The sequence below is a fragment of the Podarcis vaucheri genome (genome assembly GCF_965113315.1).
Source record: "Podarcis vaucheri genome assembly, chromosome: 5".
Lineage (NCBI taxonomy): Eukaryota > Metazoa > Chordata > Lepidosauria > Squamata > Lacertidae > Podarcis > Podarcis vaucheri.
This window is the reverse complement of record NC_138763.1, coordinates 4,058,627-4,080,298: the sequence shown is the minus strand read 5'-3', so window position 1 is coordinate 4,080,298 and position 21,672 is coordinate 4,058,627. Positions and strand designations below refer to the sequence as shown.

The 21,672-nt window shown below is 47.6% G+C and overlaps 2 protein-coding genes across 7 annotated transcripts in view; one reads left to right on the top strand and one right to left on the bottom strand.

Moving 5' to 3' along the window:
* The window catches only part of LOC309532935 (uncharacterized protein), a 317,735-nt gene that overhangs the window by 16,476 nt on the left and 279,587 nt on the right, over window positions 1–21,672 (top strand). The gene's annotated exons all lie outside the window — the stretch shown is intronic.
* TNK2 (tyrosine kinase non receptor 2) overlaps window positions 1–21,672 on the bottom strand; it is a 97,455-nt gene that overhangs the window by 37,388 nt on the left and 38,395 nt on the right. For all 6 annotated transcript variants that reach the window (XM_082223957.1, XM_082223958.1, XM_082223959.1 and 3 more), the window contains 5 exons: window positions 10,945–11,122; window positions 7,749–7,819; window positions 4,969–5,181; window positions 2,834–2,986; window positions 1,618–1,895 (listed from right to left, as the gene is read on the bottom strand). In XM_082223957.1, coding sequence (XP_082080083.1) covers window positions 1,618–1,895; window positions 2,834–2,986; window positions 4,969–5,181; window positions 7,749–7,819; window positions 10,945–11,122 — 893 coding nt within the window. The remainder of the gene's footprint in view (window positions 1–1,617; window positions 1,896–2,833; window positions 2,987–4,968; window positions 5,182–7,748; window positions 7,820–10,944; window positions 11,123–21,672) is intronic.

Genomic DNA, 21,672 nt, shown 5'->3' with positions numbered 1-21,672 from the left:
AATGTGCATTTCGAATGGTAAAACAGAAAATTTTATTTAAAAAGGGGGAGAATGAGATGGGTTGTGTTCAAGGACTCTGTTTTTTTGGGGGGGTTTTGGAAAGTACTTGTAAACATTTTTTCAATTCATTACAGATTCCTTTCTGAGTTTTGTGGGGGGGGGTGTGTGTGTGGCACTGCTCAACTGCATCCTACCATGTTTAACCTGGGTTTCTGCTAAGCCAGCCTTTTTAAAATATATATATATATATTTATACCCGCCCTTCCCAGTTCAGAAAACTGGGCTCAGGGCGGCTAACAACAAATTTAAAGCGCTTAATTGTTGCTGCAAAAAAACAGCATAAAATATGGTATAAAACGTGAATAACAATAAAATCAAAAATCAATTTAGGGGGAAAATCTATCCAATAAACATTAGATGATCACCAGGGCTAGCTGGCTAAATTAGTCCTATTTGGGCCAGTGAGGAGACCAGGGGAGAATGAGCTGTGGGACCCCAGAGCGGGGAATTTTCATAAAAAGGGGAGGGGGAGGGAAGGGAAGGAAGGGGGATAAAAGATCAGGCTAAGTTCAAATTGAAAGCCAGGCGGAATAGCTCTGTCTTACAGGCCCTGCGGAAGGAAGTTAAATCCTGCAGGGCCCTGGCCTCATGGGACCGAGCATTCCACCAGGTTGGAGCCATCACTGAAAAGGCCCTGGCCCTGGTGGAGGATAGTCTGACTTCCTTAGGGCACGGGACATCTAAACTATGGTTATTCATGGACCTTAAGGTCCTCTGTAGGGCAGAACAGGAGAGGCAGTCCCGTAAGTACCAGGGCCCTAAGCCACAAAGGGCTTTAAAGGTCAAAGCCTTGACGGGGTGCAGGTGACTTGGGCAAAAAAAATGAGAGGCACAAATACAAGATGGGTGACACCTAGCTTGAGAGCAGTACATGTGAAAAGGATCTAGGAGTCTTGGTTGACCACAAACTTGACATGAGCCAACAGTGTGACGCGGCAGCTAAAAAAGCCAATGCAATTCTGGGCTGCATCAATAGCAGTATAGCATCTAGATCAAGGGAAGTAATAGTGCCACTGTATTCTGCTCTGGTCAGACCTCACCTGGAGTACTGTGTCCAGTTCTGGGCACCACAGTTCAAGAAGGACACTGACAAACTGGAACGTGTCCAGAGGAGGGCAACCAAAATGGTCAAAGGCCTGGAAACGATGCCTTATGAGGAACGGCTAAGGGAGCTGGGCATGTTTAGCCTGGAGAAGAGGAGGTTAAGGGGTGATATGATAGCCATGTTCAAATATATCAAAGGATGTCACATGGAGGAGGGAGAAATGTTGTTTTCTGCTGCTCCAGAGAAGCGTACACGGAGCAATGGATCCAAACTACAAGAAAGAAGATTCCACCTAAACATTAGGAAGAACTTCCTGACAGTAAGAGCTGTTCGACAGTGGAATTTGCTGCCAAGGAGTGTGGTGGAGTCTCCTACTTTGGAGGTCTTTAAGCAGAGGCTTGACAACCATATGTCAGGAGTGCTCTGATGGTGTTTCCTGCTTGGCAGGGGGTTGGACTCGATGGCCCTTGTGGTCTCTTCCAACTCTAGGATTCTAGGATTCTATGACTCACCAGGCAAAGGGCACCTTCCGATGCTCCTGCATGACGTAGTGGTCGTCGTTCTTGGGCAAAGCCCTCATGAGCCCAAAGTCTCCGATCTTGACCAGGTCGTTGGTGGCCAGCAGGATGTTGCGGGCAGCCAGGTCCCGGTGTATGAAGCGCTTAGACTCCAGGTAGGCCATGCCGCGGGCGATCTGGATGGCATACTGGCAGAGGGTGGCGATGAGGAAGTGCCCCTGGTTCTTGCGCAGGCGGTCCAGCAGGGAGCCCAGAGGGGCCAGCTCCGTGACCTGGGAGGAGGGACAGAAAGACGTCACGCACGGCGGAGGCCGGGACCCTCGACTCGGGGTTGGCGATAGGGCCGCTGCCCGGTTACAGAGACCGGAACTGATTCAGGGAACGGCAGAGTTGGGGCGGGACCCCCAAGGCTCATCAAGCCCAACCCCGCAGGAATTACGCTGAGCGAGTTATAGGATGGTGCTGTTAATGGCCATGTGTTCAGTCCCCCCCCCCCGCACTGAAATGGTTTGGACTAGATGATTCCCCCGATCCCTTCCGACTATTAATTAATTAATTAATTAATTTGCCACCCATCTGACTGGGTTGCCAGTCTGGGCGGCTTCCAACAAAATATTCCAACACCAAAAAAACCCCTCAAACGTTTCTATGTGTGATGTACTGAGTTGAGTAGGATCCAAAAGGCAGCAGTCTGATTGGTCCTCGAACAATAGGATTCAGAATGCAGCAGTCTGATTGGTCCACAGGAGCCGCCCAATCCAGCTCCAGGTGGAAGTGATTCCACAACCTGATTGGCCTACAGTAGAATTCCGGAATTAGCCAATCACGTGGGGCCCATTGTGTAAATAATGTATATAAAGCAGACATTCTGGGGGAACTTCCATTCCTCCTCACCACTATGAGCTGAATAAAGAGCATGAAATCCATTCTCGACTCCCAGTATATTTCAGAAATAAACAACTATCTGACTTTTAGAAGACATTTAGGGAAGTTTTTAATGTCTGAATATTTTATAGTGTTTTTAATATTCTGTTGGGAGCTGCCCAGAGTGGCTGGGGAAACCCAGAAAGATGGGTAGGGTATAAATGATAAATCATCATCATCATCATCCACCACCAGCCCCAGCCCCAAACACTGCTTTTCTCTCTGTGGCTGGAGCCCCGAAGCGGCGCCTGTCCTCAGCCTCTCCAGAAGGGAGCCTGGTCCTCACCATCTTCATGGGGTTGGAGAGGACCACGCCGTAGAGGCGGATGAGGTTCAGGTGGTCCAAGGAGTGCATGGCGTTGACCTCGCGGATGAAGTCGTCCAGGGCTTCCGGTTGGCTCAGCACGTCCGTCTTGAGGCATTTGACAGCCACGTTCAGCTGGCGGAAGAAGCAAGAGAGGGCAGCGCCAGGTTAAGCTTTGGGCATAGAGGTTGCTACGCAGTCTTTAACCCAGAGGGCAGCAGCCGACACGGTTGTTGCAGATGACATTGGAAGAAGAACCAATTGTTAATTTGCTGGAAGCCACCGAGGGCAGCTGAAGTTGTGCCGTTCAAACCTTGCAAACTCTACATAAATGTTCTCTTTGTGTAGCTGGTGCCTGGATTCTATTGGCCGGTCCAGGATAAACCCACATGTGCATCAAACCCCGATATTTACCCAATGGTAAAAAAGGTAAAGGACCCCTGGATGGTTAAGTCCAGTCAAAGGCGACTATAGGGTTGCGGGACCGCCTCTCCTGGTCTGTCCCGCAGAGGATCTTAAGGCCCATGAATAACCATAGTTTAGATGTCCCGGGCCCTAAGGAAGTCACACTATTCTCCACCAGGGCCAGGGCCTTCTCAGTGGTGGCTCCGACCTGGTGGAATGCTCTGTCCCAGGAGACCAGGGCCCTGCAGGATTTAACCTCCTTCTGTCGGGCCTGTAAGACAGAGCTATTTCGCCTGGCCTTTAATTTGAATTCAGCCTGATCTTTTATCTCCTCTTCCTTCTCCTCCCCTTTTATGAAGATCACCCGCTCTGAGACCCCACAGCTAATTCTCCCCTGGCCTCCTTGCTGGCCCAAGTAGGACCAATTCAGCCAGCTAGCCCTGGGGATTATCTAATGCTTATTAGATGGATTTTCCCCAAATTGATTTCTGAACTTTGAATTTTATTGTTATTCATGTTTTTATACTGTATTTTATTCTGCTTTTAAGTATTTTAAATTTGTTGTTAGCTGCCCTGAACCGGGAAGGGTGGGGTATAAATAAAATTTTATTATGATTATGATCATCTCGCTTTCAGGCTGAGGGAGGTGGCGAATGTCCAGAGACAGCTTTCTGGGCTATGTGGCCAGCAGGACTAAACCGCTTCTGGTGCAACGGGACACCGTGATGGAAACCAGAGCGCACGGAAACGCTGTTTACCTTCCCTATTTATCTACTTCTGCTAGGTTGGCAAGAGCAGGGACAGAACAATGGGAGCTCACCCCTGTGTGGGGATTCGAACCGCCGACCTTCTGATCAGCAAGCCCAAGAAGTACTTGAGTCCTGCTGGCCACGTGACCCAGAAAGCTGTCTGTGGACAAACGCCGGCTCCCTTGGCCTGAAAAGCGAGATGAGTGCCGCAACTTCACAGTTGCCTTTGACTGGACTTAACCGTCCAGGGGTCCTTTACCTATTTAGCCAACAGCACCATACTGGCTGGACATGGGTGGCGCTGTGGGTTAAACCACTGAGCCTAGGGCTTGCCGATCAGAAGGTCAGCGGTTCAAATCCCTGCGACGGGGTGAGCTCCCATTGCTCGGTCCCTGCTCCTGCCAACCTAGCAGTTCAAAAGCACGTCAAAGTGCATGTAGATAAATAGGTACTGCTCCAGCGGGAAGGTAAACGGCGTTTCCGTGTGCTGTTCTGGTTCGCCAGAAGCGGCTTAGTCATGCTGGCCACATGACCCGGAAGCTGTACGCCGGCTCCCTTGGCCAATAAATCGAGATGAGTGCCGCAACCCCAGAGTTGGTCACGACTGGACCTAATGGTCAGGAGTACCTTAACCCGAGGTACCACTGTATGGTAAAGGTAAAGTTCTTAATTCATTCTGGAGATCCGTTCTTAACCTGAAACTGTTCATAACCAGAAGCACCACTTTAGCTAATGGGGCCTCCCGCTGCCGCTGCACGATTTCTGTTCTCATCCTGAAGCAAAGTTCTTAACCCAAGGTACTATTTCTGGGTTAGCGGAGTCTGTAACCTGAAGTGTCTGTAACCTGAAGCGTATGTAACCCGAGGTACCACTGTACTGGCTAAACTGCCCCCTCGCCTCCATTACTGCCAGCGCAGCAGAAAGCCAGAGGGAGGAAAGCCTGGGGGAAGGTGGCGCCCTTACCAACTTGCCGGTGGGCGTGCACCACTCCCCTCGCCGCACCACCCCGAAGGAGCCGTCACCCAACTTCTCAAAGAGCATCAGGTCCTTTTCACTGATCAGGCATGTCAAGGCCTGTTGCTGACCCTCTTCCAGGGGGGGCGGGGTGGACTGCTTGCCCAGGCCGCACTGCGCCAGGGGCTGGAAGTCCGAGTCCGGCCGCTTCCCGCTGAAGACCTGCGCGGAAGGAGAGAGGAATTATTTATTTGTTTTGTAAAATTTACAGTGGGCTTTTCCTTAGGGTTTGCTCCTGAAGCCTTTCTCATAAATGAGTGAGGCAGTGGAGGTTTAGGGTCAGAGTTTTCCTTCTCCTCTAAAAAAAATTGCCATTATATTGGGATGCCTTGGGATGCATTTTTAAGAAGGGCGAGATGCAACAGTCCGAAGTAAATTAAACAAAGACACATAAGGATTATTAACCACCTCGAGATACATTTTGCTTTGTTTTTTAACAAAGGGCAGTATATAAATAAATAAGAAAGATGCAGACACGCACAGGGAGATGGATGAGGGTGATGGCAGCTGAAAGGCCTGAGAAGACTGCCCTTTCCCCATCTCCATCTCATAGGCAGAGCTTCACAGCATATTCCCAAACACTCCAACTTCCCAGGGACTGGTAAGGGACCCAACGGGTCTCTGAGCAAGAGAGAAGGCCTACTGGCCATGAGGTTTCGGGTAATAATAATAATAATAATTTATTATTTATACCCAGCCACTCTGGGCGGCTTCCAACAAAACACTAAAATACAATAACCTATTAAACATTAAAAGCTTCCCTAAACAGGGCTGCCTTCAGATGTCTTCTAAAAGTTTGGTAGTTGTTGATCTCTTTGACATCTGGTGGGAGGGTGTTCCACAGGGTGGGCGCCACTACCGAGAAGGCTCTCTGCCTGGTTCCCTGTAACTTGGCTTCTCGCAGCGAGGGAGCCGCCAGAAGGCCCTCGGCGCTGGACCTCAGTGTCCGGGTGGGAGGGATGGTTCTCTCATGATCCCCATCTCCCCATGAAACATCCAAACGGATTCTCAAGGTGCCCAGAATTCTATCATGGAACTGGCCCGCATGGGGTGCTGTAAAGAAGGGAAGCCGCAACAAATTTGTTTTACTTTATTTACCAGCATTCATGTGCCACTTAATCACAGACAACCTCTAACCGCGGGTTGCTTCAGCTGCTGTTAAGTCACCAGGAGTTGCATGTTTTGTGAGCACAGGATACTGGGAAACTGAGTCAACGGAGTGGCTGGAACTCTTAACAGAAGAGCTGCATGCTGCAACATTTTGCTGCAGTCCTAGTGGTACCTCTGAATACCTCTGTAGGTCATGGAGGGAGAACTGGGCAAGGTTATTGCCTCTATGTCTTGCTCAGGAGTTTCCTAGAAGCAGCTGCCTAGCTACTATAAGCAGCAGAAGGCTGGACCTCAAAGGGTCTCTGGCCTGATCCTGGTTTCATAAGGCATCCCAGGGGACATGCCCTTTCAGATCCCCACCCTCTCCAGCGAAAGGAGGGCTTCTCGCTGAGATGATCTGCAAGCAGTTAAAAGCCTGGCTCCAAGCCAGCCATGAAGGTTAATTCAATGCTCTCCTGATAATTACTGTGAATTCAATTTGCAGCCGTTGAGCTCGGAGACATCACGGCCAATTGCAGCTATTTATCACTTCCACTTGCTGCTTGTACGCGGGTCTGTGTGCATGCAGGGGGGGCAGAGACCCCCCTTCCATCTGCAGCACCCTATGCAAACAGACGTTAATAACAGCAGAGTGGCAGGGTCGGTTCCCCAGTAGCAATGAAGCCTGGGGATGAAAATTTGCTCCCGAGGAAGCCTCAGCCAGAAGGGGGCGCCAGAGGGACGAAAAGCGCCTGGCTCCCATCTGACGGCTCAGCAGAAACGAAGGCGGTTAATTATTTTGAGCTTGCAACTAATCCTGTAAACTGCAATCGATTAGCCAAAGTGCCTTGGGAAATTAACCTTCCGAGGACAGAGGTCTGCATGGTGCATCTGTCCACAAGCGCAGTATTTTTTAATCTGCTCTTAATGCAGATTTCTCTCTTTGATTACTGGGGTTTTAAGTCTGGTTTCGCTTGCATTTTGTTCTTGCATTAGTTATTTATTTATTGCATTTATATCCCACCTTTTTCCTCCGAGGAGCTCAAGGTTTAACAGTCCTAGAACCACAGAACTGTAGAACTGGAAGGGACCCCCCAAGGTCATCTAGTCCAACCCGCTGGTCGCAGATCCCAAAGGTGACACGGCAGCCATCTTTGAATATCTGAAGGGCTGTCTCCCACTCTTCATTTTCATCCCCTCATTGGGAGGCAGGTTAGGCTGAGAGGCGCCCAGAGTCACCACGGCCGAGTAGGGATTCGAACCCTGGACTCCCAGGTCCCTAGCGTGCTGCTCTAACCACTACTCCACACTGCTTTGTTGCACGTTTTGTAAATATGCCGCCTTAGAGACCCCATGGTGCACAGCTGCGTGTGCATATTTTAAAAGAATGAATAGGCAAATAATCAGAGCATGGAGGCTGAAACATAAAGCAGGCCGTGCTGGAAAAGGAACAGATCCGCCTCCTGGTTTCAAGCTTAAAATGCAGCTACAGCTACAACCCCCTACTGCTGCATTTCAGCTTTCTTTCTTAAAAAACCAGTAATGGGAGACTAGCAGTGTGCCTCTAATCAGAAACAACCATCCAGCGGGGATTTTAAAAAAACCAAGTTTCTAGCCCTCTTGAGTACAGCTGCCCTTACTTTGCTCATCCAAGATTTCCGCTTGCACACAGCCTTTCTCCTCTTGACAGCTTCCCAGAGGCGCCTCTGACCTGTGAAAGCAAAAAGCGAGGGTCAGCCAGTTTGGGGGGGGGGTGGACTGGTCAGTTCCCGAAGTATTCACGCACACCACCCCCAATCCCCATTGCATGCATGCGCCCCACAAGGAACTCATCACCAGACTGGATGTTTCATTGTGGCAGGTGATTCTGCAATGATTGGACGTTTTCATCTCCAAAAAGTTTTAGATTTGAGTTTCTACTGAAATGAGGCTGCGTTTTAATGTTGTATTTCAATCTTGTTTTTAAGTTGTATTTTAATCAATTGTTTTTATACCTGGTGTTAGCCGCCCTGAGCCCGGTCTTGGCTGGGGAGGGTGGGGTATAAATAAAACTTATTATTATTATTAAAGATATACCGAATATTGTAGCTGAAACACCCTCTAATTCTCCTAGTTCCAGGACACTACAGGGCAAAGCACACGGTACAAGCATTTGCAACATGGCCCTGCATGTTTTTCATAAATGAATACCAGCTAAGTCAGTGTGGGGAAACTTTCCTTTTGAGTAGCGGATCAACTTGGGGGCAGGGGAGAGGGTCTTAGCCTGCTGGTCAGTTTTCCGCTCAAAGCAACCCTGAGATTCCAGATTTGCAGACACAAATCCAGAACCCTGTTAGAGGGGAGTTAGTGGGGAAAGGGCGAGGGTTCATTCTGAGCAAGAAAATGCCTGGCAGGGAAAGGGCTAAGCCTTTCCTTTCCTTCTCTCTTCTCCCACTCAATCTCAGGCTCCCAAGAGAACTGCTTTTCATTTAATTCTTTTAAAAAAAAATAACACCCAACCCACAAAACCTGAAAGTCTTCATTTCATACATCTGTGTGTCATTTATGTTTCGTTCTGTAAAGGTTCGCCCAGCAAATTCCCGGCCAGGCATTCCAAACTGCAGGTGGCTATTTAGTGTTGGGAAGAAGTAAAAGGGGACTGGGATCATCGTTCAGGCCTGCCTCTTTCAAAATAAAGGCAATTTTCTTTTTCTTTTCATAACCTCAACTCCAAAAGGGGCAATAAGGTGTCATGCATTAGTTTTAAAAATAAGGTAAAGGGATCCCTGACTGTTAGGTCCAGTCGTGACCGACTCTGGGGTTGTGGTGCTCATCTCGCTTTAATGGCCGAGGGAGCCGGCGTACAGCTTCTGGGTCATGTGGCCAGCATGACTAAGCCACTTCTGGCGAACCGGAGCAGCGCACGGAAACGCCGTTTACCTTCCCACTGGAGTGGTACCTATTTATCTACTTGCACTTTGACGTGCTTTCGAACTGCTAGGTTGGCAGGAGCAGGGACTGAGCAACGGGAGCTCACCCCGTTGCGGGGATTCGAACCGCCGACTTCTGATCGGCAAGTCCTAGGCTCTGTGGTTTAACCCACAGCGCCACCCGCGTCCCTAGTTTTAAAAATACATGGAAATAAAAATTCATAATGCACTTCACATTTATGTGGCGCTTGGGCGGTGCAATCCTACACATGGCTGAGTTCTGTGCTACTCAGAGGACCTTTCAGACATGGCTTTTTAAAAATAGAATCATAGAATTGGAGTTGGGACCCCTGAGGGGAATCTAGTCCAACCCCCCAAGAGAGTCTGTTCCACTGTCAAGCAGTTCTTACCGTCAGAAAGTTCTTCCTCCTGTTTAGTTGGAATCTCCATTCTGCAATTTGAATCCCTATGGAGCAGCGGAAAACACGCTTGGCTCCCTCTTCCATGTGACAGCCCTTCAGAGATTTGAAGATGATTTATGCTCATGATGGTATCGGGGCAGTTATAGACAATCCTGCTTTCTATGTTTTGCCCTTGTGAAACTCAGCAGGGAGCAGGATAGGTGCAAAACGGGAACTCCACCTGTCATTGCCTCTGGCTCAGTCTATTCTCTGCCTCCACTTCACTAGTTCTATAACCAAATTTCCATAACCTTGGAACTCCCTGCCTATTGATATCAGGCATTAACATTATGTGTCCTTTCAAATGTGTCTGTGGGAGGCTGTTTTCTGTTTGTTTGTTTGTTTTGCTTGTGTTTTATTATGTATTCGGTATTTCCGTTTTGTATTTTTATGTTGTGAACCGCCCTGTGAAGGGTGGCATGCAAATTTAATAAGAAGAACAATTTGTGGCCGTTTTATAGCGCTGTGCTCTAAACCACTGAGCCTCTTGGGCTTGCCGATCAGAAGGTCGGCGGTTCGAATCCACACGATGGGGTGAGCTCTTGTTGCTCTGTCCCAGCTCCTGCCAACTTAGTAGTTCGAAAGCACACCAGTGCAAGTAGATAAATAGGTACCACTGTGGCAGGAAGGTAAAATGGCATTTTCGTGCACTCTGGCTTCCATCACGGTGTCCCGTTGTGCCAGAAGCAGTTTAGTCCTGCTGGCTACATAACCCGGAAAGCTGTCTGTGGACAATCACTGGCAACCTTGGCCTGAAAAGTGAGACGATTGCTGCACCTCAAAGTCACCTTTGACTGGACTTAACCATCCAGGGGTCCTTTACCTTTTTACCTTTACCTTACCTATACCGAATCACCCACACATCTGGTGTGTGGATGATCATCTAACATCTGGAGGGGGCCTCCTGTACTAGACAGCAACCAAAGTGGGGCAGAAAATAAAGCCAGACATTTGTGGTACAAAAAGTTACGGGATTTCTGTAGCAAGTTACGGGGCATGCAGTGATTGCCTCGAAACCGTTGAAAGCAGAATTGCAAAGAGAAGTTTAGAGTGATCAGGTATATTTTAATTTAGTTAATTATGTAATAGGTTTATGTTAGAAAATGAATATGGATGTTGGATTTGACGTTTGTAAATTTTCTTTTTTTGGTTTTGGAAATATGATGATAATAATAATAATAATAATAATAATAATAATAATAATAATAATAGCAGGATTGCATATAACTACCCTGAGACCTTCACAGATTCAGAGATTTGTAGAGTTGGAAGGGACCCCTGAGGGTCATCCAGCCCAACCCCCTGCAAGGCAGGAGTCTCAGCTAAAGCATCCGTGAGCACAAAGCGTCATCAACGCACAATAAAAAGGACACCCGGATTTGCTCCAAAGCGTCCTCCTTCCCTTTCTCTTCCCATCCCGTGATGCTGCCGGTTGAGTCGGCGTTAAGTGGCGGGGACTTGCTTACCAGGCCTCCCCATGCCAATCTTCTCCAGATCCTCATTCTTGACATATTCGAAGTGCGAGAGGCGCGTGACGTTGAGGTCGTCGCGGATGCGCAAGAAGTACTGCTGCAGCTGGACCTCAGTTAACAGTTCCAGCAGCCAGTCCGTTCCTTCATCTGCTTGCATGCCACAGCTCAGCTTCTGCAGGGAAACAGAAGGAAGCAAAGTCAGGCAGGCGAGGGTGGGGTCCCGGTTTTAGGAAACAGTCACCCCAACTTTTCCTCAGCTGGAGAGCAGGCAGAGGCCCAGGAAATTTGGAGAGCCAGAATTATGAATTCTGGGCAGGCAGATATGTGCAAACCATCTATCTTTAACATCAAGGGCAAAAAGGAGAGGTCATATTCAGTACTTAGGTTAAAACTATAAGGGACGTACGCAAACCTTTTAGAAACCATAGAATCATAGATCCGCCGTTTTGACCTCAAAAGCAAAGCAACCTGTTGCTAAGCACTTCAAATCCGGGAATTACAGCCTGCCAGGCTTTTCAATAACTGCTACGGCGATGTCAACAGATCTCGCAAAAGGAGAGAACTTTTATGGAAGTACACAATGGGGATTATCTGGGGTGGGGGGCCCCAAGCAGCAAGGAGGTGGCAGAGGGGCTCTGGGGGTGTAAACGACCAGAAGACTTTGAAAAGCTGCCTCCAGTTCACTGCTACCGTCAAATTAATTAACTATAAATAGTTTTGACTGGATTTTGGATAAATGGGCCATCAGCTGCTACTGTAACTGAACCTTGTTGTGTAATACAGTGGTACCTCGGGTTACATACGCTTCAGGTTACAGACTCCGCTAACCCAGAAATAGTACCTCGGGTTAAGAACTTTGCTTCAGGATGAGAACAGAAATCGTGCTCCGGCGGCACGGCGGCAACGGGAGGCCCCATTAGCTAAAGTGGTGCTTCAGGTTAAGAACAGTTTCAGGTTAAGAACAGACCTCCAGAACGAATTAAGTTCTTAACCCAAGGTACCACAATAATAATAATAATAATAATAATAATAATAATAATAATAATAATTTATTTATATCCCACCCATCTGGCTGAGTTTCCCCAGCCACTCTGGGCGGCTTCCAACAGAACACCAAAATACAATAACCTATTAAACATTACGATCTTCCTTTGTGGGCTGTGCGAAGCCACGAATCTGAGCAATGTTTTTTCATAGGCGAGGGAGGGGGCACTGGGGGTGTGTAAGGGACCAAGCAAGGGGGTGTGTGGCCCCAGAAAGTTTGGGGACCGAGTCTGGTGGCCACAACGCGAGGCATCTTCCTGCGCTGCTTGGTGCATCCACCGTGGGGATCCGAAGGCGATCTGGAAGTTTAAACACCCCTGTTTTTGTGTGCGGAAGTTAATCATTTAAACAGAGCGTGGCTTTGTCCAGGGATGGGGGGGAGAGCTGGGGGGAGGATAAGACCAGAAGCCCCTTGCGGGAGGCTTGGAACAAGCTAGCTTGCAATCAAGGTTCCTCATTTGACTATCTCCCACTGCTGTCACAAACGGGTCGGACAGAGACCTGCGCCTGGCCTTTCCCAGGGGGCGGCCGAAACCCCATTAGCCCCCCAGCCCTGCTTAATGGACAGTAATAGGTCTCCTGGCCAGCTTCCCAGAGGAACGTGTGGCTCACAGAAAGGCCTTCTGTTCTCGCTCTGAACAATTCCACATTTGCGGCACGGTCCCCGGGAGTCTGCCAGCGGAGTCGGGGGCCGGAAGGAATCCCGGCCAGAAGGAGTCTGGATTTCGCATCACGGTGGGAGGAAGAAGAGACCCGCGAGCCGCGCTCGGTGGGAAACGGGGCTGCTTGGGAGTAAGCTGTGGTTTTGGGGGGTCTCTCTCTCCGCAGACCGTCTGGAGAAGCGACGGTGGCCCAAAAGGGCAGGCGGGGAAGAGAAAGGCGCAGGTAGGATGGTGGAGGTGGAGGAGAGGAAGGAGCCGCAGAGGAAGCAAAGACAGTGACGTAGAGGAACAAGAGCCAGAGCTGTAGAGATGGAAGGGTCCCCCAAGGGACATCTAGTCCAACCCCCTGCAATGCAGAAATCACGACTGGAAAATCCCTGGCAGGTGGCCAACAGCTTCCCGTAAATGAGTTGACCACCTTCCACGGTAGGCCTTTCCACAACTGAATGGCTCACTGTCAGAAGCCCTTCCGAAAGTTGAGTCAGAATCTCTGTTCTTGCAATCTGAATATGTTGGTTCAGGTACCACCCTCTGGAGCAGCAGAGAAAACCTTGCTCCAACTTCCGTATCACACAGCCCTCTGGAGAATTAAAGATGCTGTGATCTCCAAACACCTCCAGCCCACCAGCCCACTTCCAGATCTTGCATTCCTCCCCACCCTTCTTTTTTTTAAGCAGAGTGGTACAATTTCATCCAGAAATACTATATTTGTGTTACTTTTATTGTTCTTAGCTGCTCTGAGCCCGGCTTTGGCTGGGGAGGGCGGGATATAAATATTATTATTATAAATATTATTATTATTATTATTACAGTGGTACCTCGGGTTACATACGCTTCAGGTTACAGACGCTTCAGGTTACGGATGCTTCAGAATACAGAGTCCGCTAACCCAGAAATAGTACCTCGGGTTAAGAACTTTGCTTCAGGATGAGAACAGAAATTGTGCTCCGGTGGCACAGCAGCAGGAGGCCCCATTAGCTAAAGTGGTGCTTCAGGTTAAGAACAGTTTCAGGTTGAGAACGGACCTCCAGAACGAATTAAGTTCTTAACCCAAGGTACCACTGTAGTATTATTATTATTATTATTATTATTATTATTATTATTATTATTATTATATTTAAGAAGGCCCTCAAGAGCACTTAGAGAGCACTTTTTGCAAAGGATCAGCTCCGCAGGTCCAAGTTTTCAGCTTCCACGGCACGTCCCAGTCTTCAAAGCACTTCACAGATTCTCATGATGCAATCATTACAACAACCTTTTAACATAGAACAGTATTTTTATCCCCCAAGACCAGGAGGGAAGGTGGCCTGGGTTAGCCAATGTGGTACCGTCTCCAGTGAACAGGCTTGCTATCTGCGGTTGATGGGAGATGGAGGGACCACATCCGCTACTGCAGATATACACACCTATTCACAAATGTCCCACTGAATCCAAATTGCAGCCTAAAGCAACCTAGCAAGTTCATGGCGATAAAGATACTGTATTCCAGATCTATAACCCGATCTCTTAGTCACTAGAGACACTGGCTCACAAATACACTTACATAGCACACACATACAAAGATACACATGCTAACATTAACCATCAGCTGCCAAGTTTGCTTGTATTCCTCGTCCCTCCCCATCCCTCTTTCCTTTCATGCCGTGTCTTTTTAGAGCGCAAGCCTCAGGGTAGAGGCTGCTACTCGTACAAATACATAAGCCACTGTTGGAGCCTTTCCGGCTGAAGAGTAGGAGGAGAAATGCTTTGAATAAACAGCATAAATAAATGTAAAAATGATTCTTAGTAACTTTTTCGGGGAAAAAAATGGGGAGAAGGGGGAAATAATTCTTAGGGGACACCAAATGATTCAGCAACTCTGGAATCTTCCTCCCAGAACAAATCGTATTGATCCCTACAGTCCTCTCTCAGCTTCTGTGGAGAGGCGGTAGCAATACGGATCAAGGCCTTCTCACTCACAGCGCTTCACGTCTGCGACTGCCCCCACCCATTCGCCAGGCCTTGTTTTTGAGGACCTTTATTTGTCAAATTTACCGTATTTTTTGCTCTATAAGACTCACTTTTTCCCTCCTAAAAAGTAAAGGGAAATGTGTGTGTCTTATGGAGCGAATGCAGGCTGCGCAGCTATCCCAGAAGCCAGAACAGCAAGAGGGATTGCTGCTTTCACTGCGTAGCGATCCCTCTTGGTGTTCTGGCTTCTGAGATTAAGAATATTTCTTTTCTTGTTTTCCTCCTCCAAAAACTAGGTGCGTCTTGTGGTCTGGTGCGTCTTATAGAGCGGAAAATACGGTATATATCCTGCCTTTCCCTCCAAGAAACTCAAGGCAGCACGCACGGTTCTCCGTCTCCCCCTTACATCCTCACAGCAGCCTTGTGAGGTAGACCATTTTTGCATGCTGCCCCTCCCGGACCTCCAAGCTTGCCATGGGGTTTGACGATGCCCGCTGCTGCTGCCAAACCGACCCCTGAACAAATCAATCGATAAGAAAACCTGCTGGGTTTAGTTTCTTGAAAACAGGCAAAAACACGAAGGACTAGTAACTTGAGACCTCCCCAGAAAAGAGTGTTTGCACGCAGAGTTCGAGGAATACCCCATTCCGTGCCCACAACAGCTGGGCTTTCTAAAGGAGCCCAGGGCACACTCTTTGGCACAAACCCTGGCATGCGCGCAGAGACGGCTTGTACCTGGGTTCAAGGTGAAGAAAACTGGTCGGAAGCTGCCAGGGATGCTGCAATTCCAGCAATTCAGGTGGCGTCTCAAATGAAAGTGACAGCGAAGAGTTGCAGAGAGAGGAGGCTCGAATCGGACCCCCCTCTTCCTGCCTGTTTTTGCACCCAGCGGTGCCATGCCTTGCTGGTTCCCGGAGGTGACGCCACATCCTGTGGGCTCCGTTGCCCTGCCCGGATTTCAACTCTGCACCATTAAAAGTTTCAGTGTTTGCAGGCGTTTTAAAATGAAAGATTTCTCTGCTTGGAAAACGGCAACTGTTCCATATGTATATATTGAAATAAAAAAAAATTAAGGTCATATATATATATATATATATATATATATATATATATATATATTTGCTTTCGTAGATTTTCACGGGTACAGGAATGCAGGTTTTGGTGTCTTCGGGTGTCTTCCCGTGTAAGAGTCGGGGTGTCTGTGCGACGTTTCGACGAGGTCTCACTCGTCATCTTCAGGCTGGTGCTTTCGGCTTCTTGTTACTGGAACAGAGCAGAGTCTGGTGTTTGAGTTCCTATAAATACTGTTGAGGGGTGTGGTGTATAGCCTCCAACGTTCTGGGCAAAGAGGAAGTTCCTAGATTAGTGTGCCTTTTCTTCTTTTGTTCCTTAATTACTTGAGGGATATCTTGGGTGATTTCATGAGTGATATTCTGAATACCACTGGGTGGGTCATTAAGTGTAGATTAGTTGCTAAAGCTTTCGTGTCTTGACCTCTTGAGCTTGTGAAGAGTTTTTCTGAGAAGATGGCTGTGCTGCATTTAGTTGTGCTCTGGCTTGGCTTCGTGTATAGGGGCGAGCTGTGGTTTTGTGCCTTGTGCCAGCCAGATCTGTGTAGGGATTGCAGGGGGGTGCAGCATCCGGAGGTGCCACTATAGTTTGGCTACTGGATGGAGTCTGTAATATGTCTGTGGAGAGGGTCTGGGTTTGGGTCTGTTGTGGTTGATTGGTGACGGCGTTCTGTGTGCCTCTGGTTCTGGTGTCGGTTTTTGTGGGGAGGGCTAATTTCCAGATGTCTGGCAGGCGGGACGTGTCGTCACGCTTGTTCATGTTGTGAGGGTGTTTCTCTATCTCGATGGCTTCCATGATTATTCTCTTGTGGTGATGTTCCATGTTAAAGAGCAATTTGGAATCTGCAAAATTAATTTCGTGTCCTGTTTCTTTCATGTGTTGGAAAAGAGAGGAAGTTTTTTCTTCTTTTTTGACGGCATTCTTGTGTTCTGCGATACGTGCATTTATTCGTCTGTTTGTTTGTCCAATGTACGTGGCTGGGCAGACTTTGCAGGGTATTTCATAGACCCCTTGGTTTTCCAGCTGGATTTTGTCTTTTGGGTTTCTGAGGATATTGGCTATTTTTTGGTTGGTGCAGAAGGCTGTTTTGATATTGTGTTTATGGAGGATTTTGCTGATTTTGTCTGTAGTGCCCTTGATATAAGGAAGGAGGGCCATGCCATTGTTTTCTTCTGTGTCTTGGTTTTTGGGGGGTGTTTCTTTTTGGATTAGCTTCGTAACCCTGTTTTTCTGGTATCCATTGGCGATTAACACATTTGAGAGAGACGAATAAATGCACGTATCGCAGAACACAAGAATGCCGTCAAAAAAGAAGAAAAAACTTCCTCTCTTTTCCAACACATGAAAGAAACAGGACACGAAATTAATTTTGCAGATTCCAAATTGCTCTTTAACATGGAACATCACCACAAGAGAATAATCATGGAAGCCATCGAGATAGAGAAACACCCTCACAACATGAACAAGCGTGACGACACGTCCCGCCTGCCAGACATCTGGAAATTAGCCCTCCCCACAAAAACCGACACCAGAACCAGAGGCACACAGAACGCCGTCACCAATCAACCACAACAGACCCAAACCCAGACCCTCTCCACAGACATATTACAGACTCCATCCAGTAGCCAAACTATAGTGGCACCTCCGGATGCTGCACCCCCCTGCAATCCCTACACAGATCTGGCTGGCACAAGGCACAAAACCACAGCTCGCCCCTATACACGAAGCCAAGCCAGAGCACAACTAAATGCAGCACAGCCATCTTCTCAGAAAAACTCTTCACAAGCTCAAGAGGTCAAGACACAAAAGCTTTAGCAACTAATCTACACTTAATGACCCACCCAGTGGTATTCAGAATATCACTCATGAAATCACTCAAGATATCCCTCAAGTAATTAAGGAACAAAAGAAGAAGAGGCACACTAATCTAGGAACTTCCTCTCTGCCCAGAACGTTGGAGGCTATACACCACACCCCTCAACAGTATTTATAGGAACTCAAACACCAGATTCTGCTCTGTTCCAGCAACAAGAAGCCGAAAGCACCAGCCTGAAGATGACGAGTGAGACCTCGTCGAAACGTCGCACAGACACCCCGACTCTTACACGGGAAGACACCCGAAGACACCAAAACCTGCATATATATATATATATATATATATATATATATATATATATATATGCTTTCGTAGATTTTCACGGGTACAGGAATGCAGGTTTTGGTGTCTTCGGGTGTCTTCCCGTGTAAGAGTCGGGGTGTCTGTGCGACGTTTCGACGAGGTCTCTTCCCGTGTAAGAGTCGGGGTGTCTGTGCGACGTTTCGACGAGCAGAATCTGGTGTTTGAGTTCCTATAAATACTGTTGAGGGGTGTGGTGTATAGCCACACCCCTCAACAGTATTTATAGGAACTCAAACACCAGATTCTGCTCTGTTCCAGTAACAAGAAGCCGAAAGCACCAGCCTGAAGATGACGAGTGAGACCTCGTCGAAACGTCGCACAGACACCCCGACTCTTACACGGGAAGACACCCGAAGACACCAAAACCTGCATTCCTGTACCCGTGAAAATCTACGAAAGCATATATATATATATATATATATATATATATATATATATATATATAATAAATGTTCATCAATGTACCAAGCAAACATATACATAAATATATAAACTGCATATCTGAAGCAGCACAAGAAAACAGCCATGAAGCTATTTTGGCTCCCAAACTGTGACCAAATGTTTTCTCTGCAAAGTCAAAGGAGAATGGAAAAGCCTCCCCATTGTCTTTTCCTTCACAAATCCTGTCTTAAGGGTATGTCTGTGTATGAACAGGGTGAGGCTGTGACCTGGTTCAGGAACTAAGTATTTATCATTACAAAAGACTGGCCAGGCTCCCCAGGGTATCCAGTCAAGTGACCATTAACAGGTAACCTGCCAGACAGGAGGTAAACAACGCACTCAGATTTCTGCTGTAGACCGCCCTTTCTGTGATGTAGGTGTGATGTATCTGGGGGTGGTCTTGGACTCCAGGGTGGGCAATTTAAAATGTCTATATAAGGGCGGACACACCTTTGTTCGGGGTTCCTCCTCTTTTCCTGCATGTGAGGGGAGCACCCTGTTGCAACAGATCAATAAAGATCAGGCTTACTAGCTGCTTTGCTTCTCAATATTCTCTGGTTGGCCTCTGTTATTTTCTCCGACCGATGGAGAACCTACAAAGGACTCTATAAGGGCTCTTGTGTCCCCCATAAGGGGACAAGGGCAGATTTTCGTTTATTACAGAGTCTATCTCCTCCCCACCCCCTTTCAAATTGTTCTAGATGGCCACACTTGTGTGTGCGAGCACACTTGTGGTGACGGTGTCTGCACAACGTCCTGGAATTAAAAACATTGCACGCTACCACAATAAATAAACCTGAGGCTTCTTTTCGCACCGTCTGCACAAGAATGACATCTCTGAGCATGCGCAGAGTTCCTGGCTGCTGAGGAACCACAATACACGCTGCCGCACAGCACACGTTTGGAATTTGCCAATGAAAAAGGACATAGAATCATAGAGTTGAAAGGGACCCCAGGGGTCATCCAGCCCAACCCCCTGCAATGCAGGAATCTCGAACCCACAACCCTGAGATGAAGTGTCTCACGCTCTGCCAGCCGAGCCACCAGAGTTCTCCTAAATACATATTACTGAATAACTGAGGAAATAAAATAAATAATTCTTATGAAGCTCTTCACCAGCTCAAATGACAGTAATTTTGTGCTGTGCTAAAATATTGGTTTCTAGCCATTTCCTGACTGAGGCTATCAGTGAGGTGCTATTTATAAGGAAACAAGGCATAAGCCTTTTCTTTTCTCGCACTTAGCATCTTCAGAGCCAAACAGCGACCGAAGTAACAGAGCAAAAAATTATGGTTAATGTTCAGTCAAAATTATGGTTTTTGTTCTTATATTCGGAAATTCAATAAATTGTTTTTTTAAAAAAAATATGGTGAATTTGAGCAGTGAATGGTTGCCGTCCCATCCTGAGGGAGGGGATTATTGCCAGTTTTCAGGGCGAGAAGGCGGCCCTTCGAGAAAGACCCTTCCCCACCCGATATTGTTCCCCACAGAACCTCACAAGTCTACCTCACATTATCAGACACTTTTATAGTAACACAAGTTGCTAACACACCCAGGTTCACAGCACACACAACGCAAAGCGCAACAGCTTTTGCAACAAAATGTATTTATGCGAAGGCCACACAGTGAATTAAAGCTATGTAAGCAAATGCTTATAATTATGCTTGAAGTAAAATGTATCTAAATGGGTTTTGCTTAACAACAGCTCGTTTGCTTCCTTGAATGAGGTAATGAGAAAGGTTTCTATGCATGATTGGAGGAAATTTTAACGCTTTGTGTAAGAAACCTGTAAGTAAACGCCCCCCCCCCGGGCAATGGGATGGGGTTCAGCCTTTGTGGAAGTGATCCCGCTGAACTTATTGGTTTGCAAAGTAATAAAGTCATTGGACTCTATCTCTTCCTGGCTCCTGAGTTTTTTTGGCAAGACCCAGGAACTACAGTGGTACCTCGGTTTAAGTACTCAATTCGTTCCGGAGGTCCGTTCTTAACCTGAAACTGTTCTTAACCTGAAGCACCACTTTGGCTAATGGGGCTTCCTGCTGCCGCCGTGCGGCTAGAGCACGATTTCTGTTCTCATCCTGAAGCAATGTTCTTAACCTGAAGCACTATTTCTGGGTTAGCGGAGCCTGTAACCTGAAGCGTCTGTAACCTGAAACGTCTGTAACCTGAAGCGTATGTAACCTGAGGTACCACTGTATGGGCTTTGTTTGCCTGCAACACTGCCACCTTCACAAACACGTTTGGTGAGGACACAAGACAGGGCCTTCTCGGCGGCTGCTCCTAGACAGTGGAACTCCCTTCCACAGCCTCTGCAAAAGCGAAGCCTTGAAAGCGTAGGGCAAGAGTCATTTTACCCTCTCTGCTTTGCTCTCACCAACCAAAGACATTTTTTGTTCCAACAGACCTTTGGTGGCCAACTGGCTGCTGCGAGAGGGCCTTCAAGGGGCGCTGTTCTTCGTGTGTGTTTTAAAAATGAATCTAAGTCATTTCGGCACTGCTTTCAATAGGTTCGTTTAAGTGTTTTGATTTGTTTGCTGTTCGTTTTCAGATGAATCCGCGTTAATGTACGTCGTGAGCCGCCTTGCACGGAGAAAGGCAGGGCACAAGCAAGACAAATCAATGACAAATCAAACTAATAATAATAATAATAATAATAATAATAATAATAATATTTTATTATTTATACCCCACCCATCTGGCTGGGCCTCCCCAGCCACTCTGGGCGGCTTCCAACAAAACACTAAAATACAATAACCTATTAAACACTAAAAGCTTCCCTAAACAGGGCTGCCTTCTAAAAGTTTGGTAGTTATTTTTCTCTTTGACATCTGGTGGGAGGGCGTCGCAGTAATGTTTACTGCAGGACATTTCCCGCATAGTTTGCCGTGGAAAAGCAGCATGTCGATAGAGTTAAACTGGACTGGGGTAAACGGGTGTTGCGAGGTTTTGCAAAAGGCGGCGGAACCTGTTTGGCTGAAGGTGACAGCAGGACGCGAGAAAGGCGTGCATTTGAGAGGTGGGAATAGGGAGGCAAGCGAAGAGGCTTGCCTGAGCACACAAATGCTGAAACTGCTATATCAAGGCCCCTGATCATGTCTTTTACAGATGTCCAAGTGAGCACAACACGGAAGGTTGGAGGGAAGAGGGGATCTGTGCAGTGAGGCTTCTGTGCACACACCTCTCCCTGCCAACACTTTCTGCATTTGCGCAAGCCAGGGCCGGTTGATCCATGCGTATCCCTTGTTTCCTTATAAGTAGCTCATCGTTCCATTGCTGTACCTTGCACAAATCCAGCAGCCTTCTCCTTTTTACGCACTGATCACCTTCACAGCCAAACATCGACCGAAGAAACAGATCATAAAACTGAATACAGTG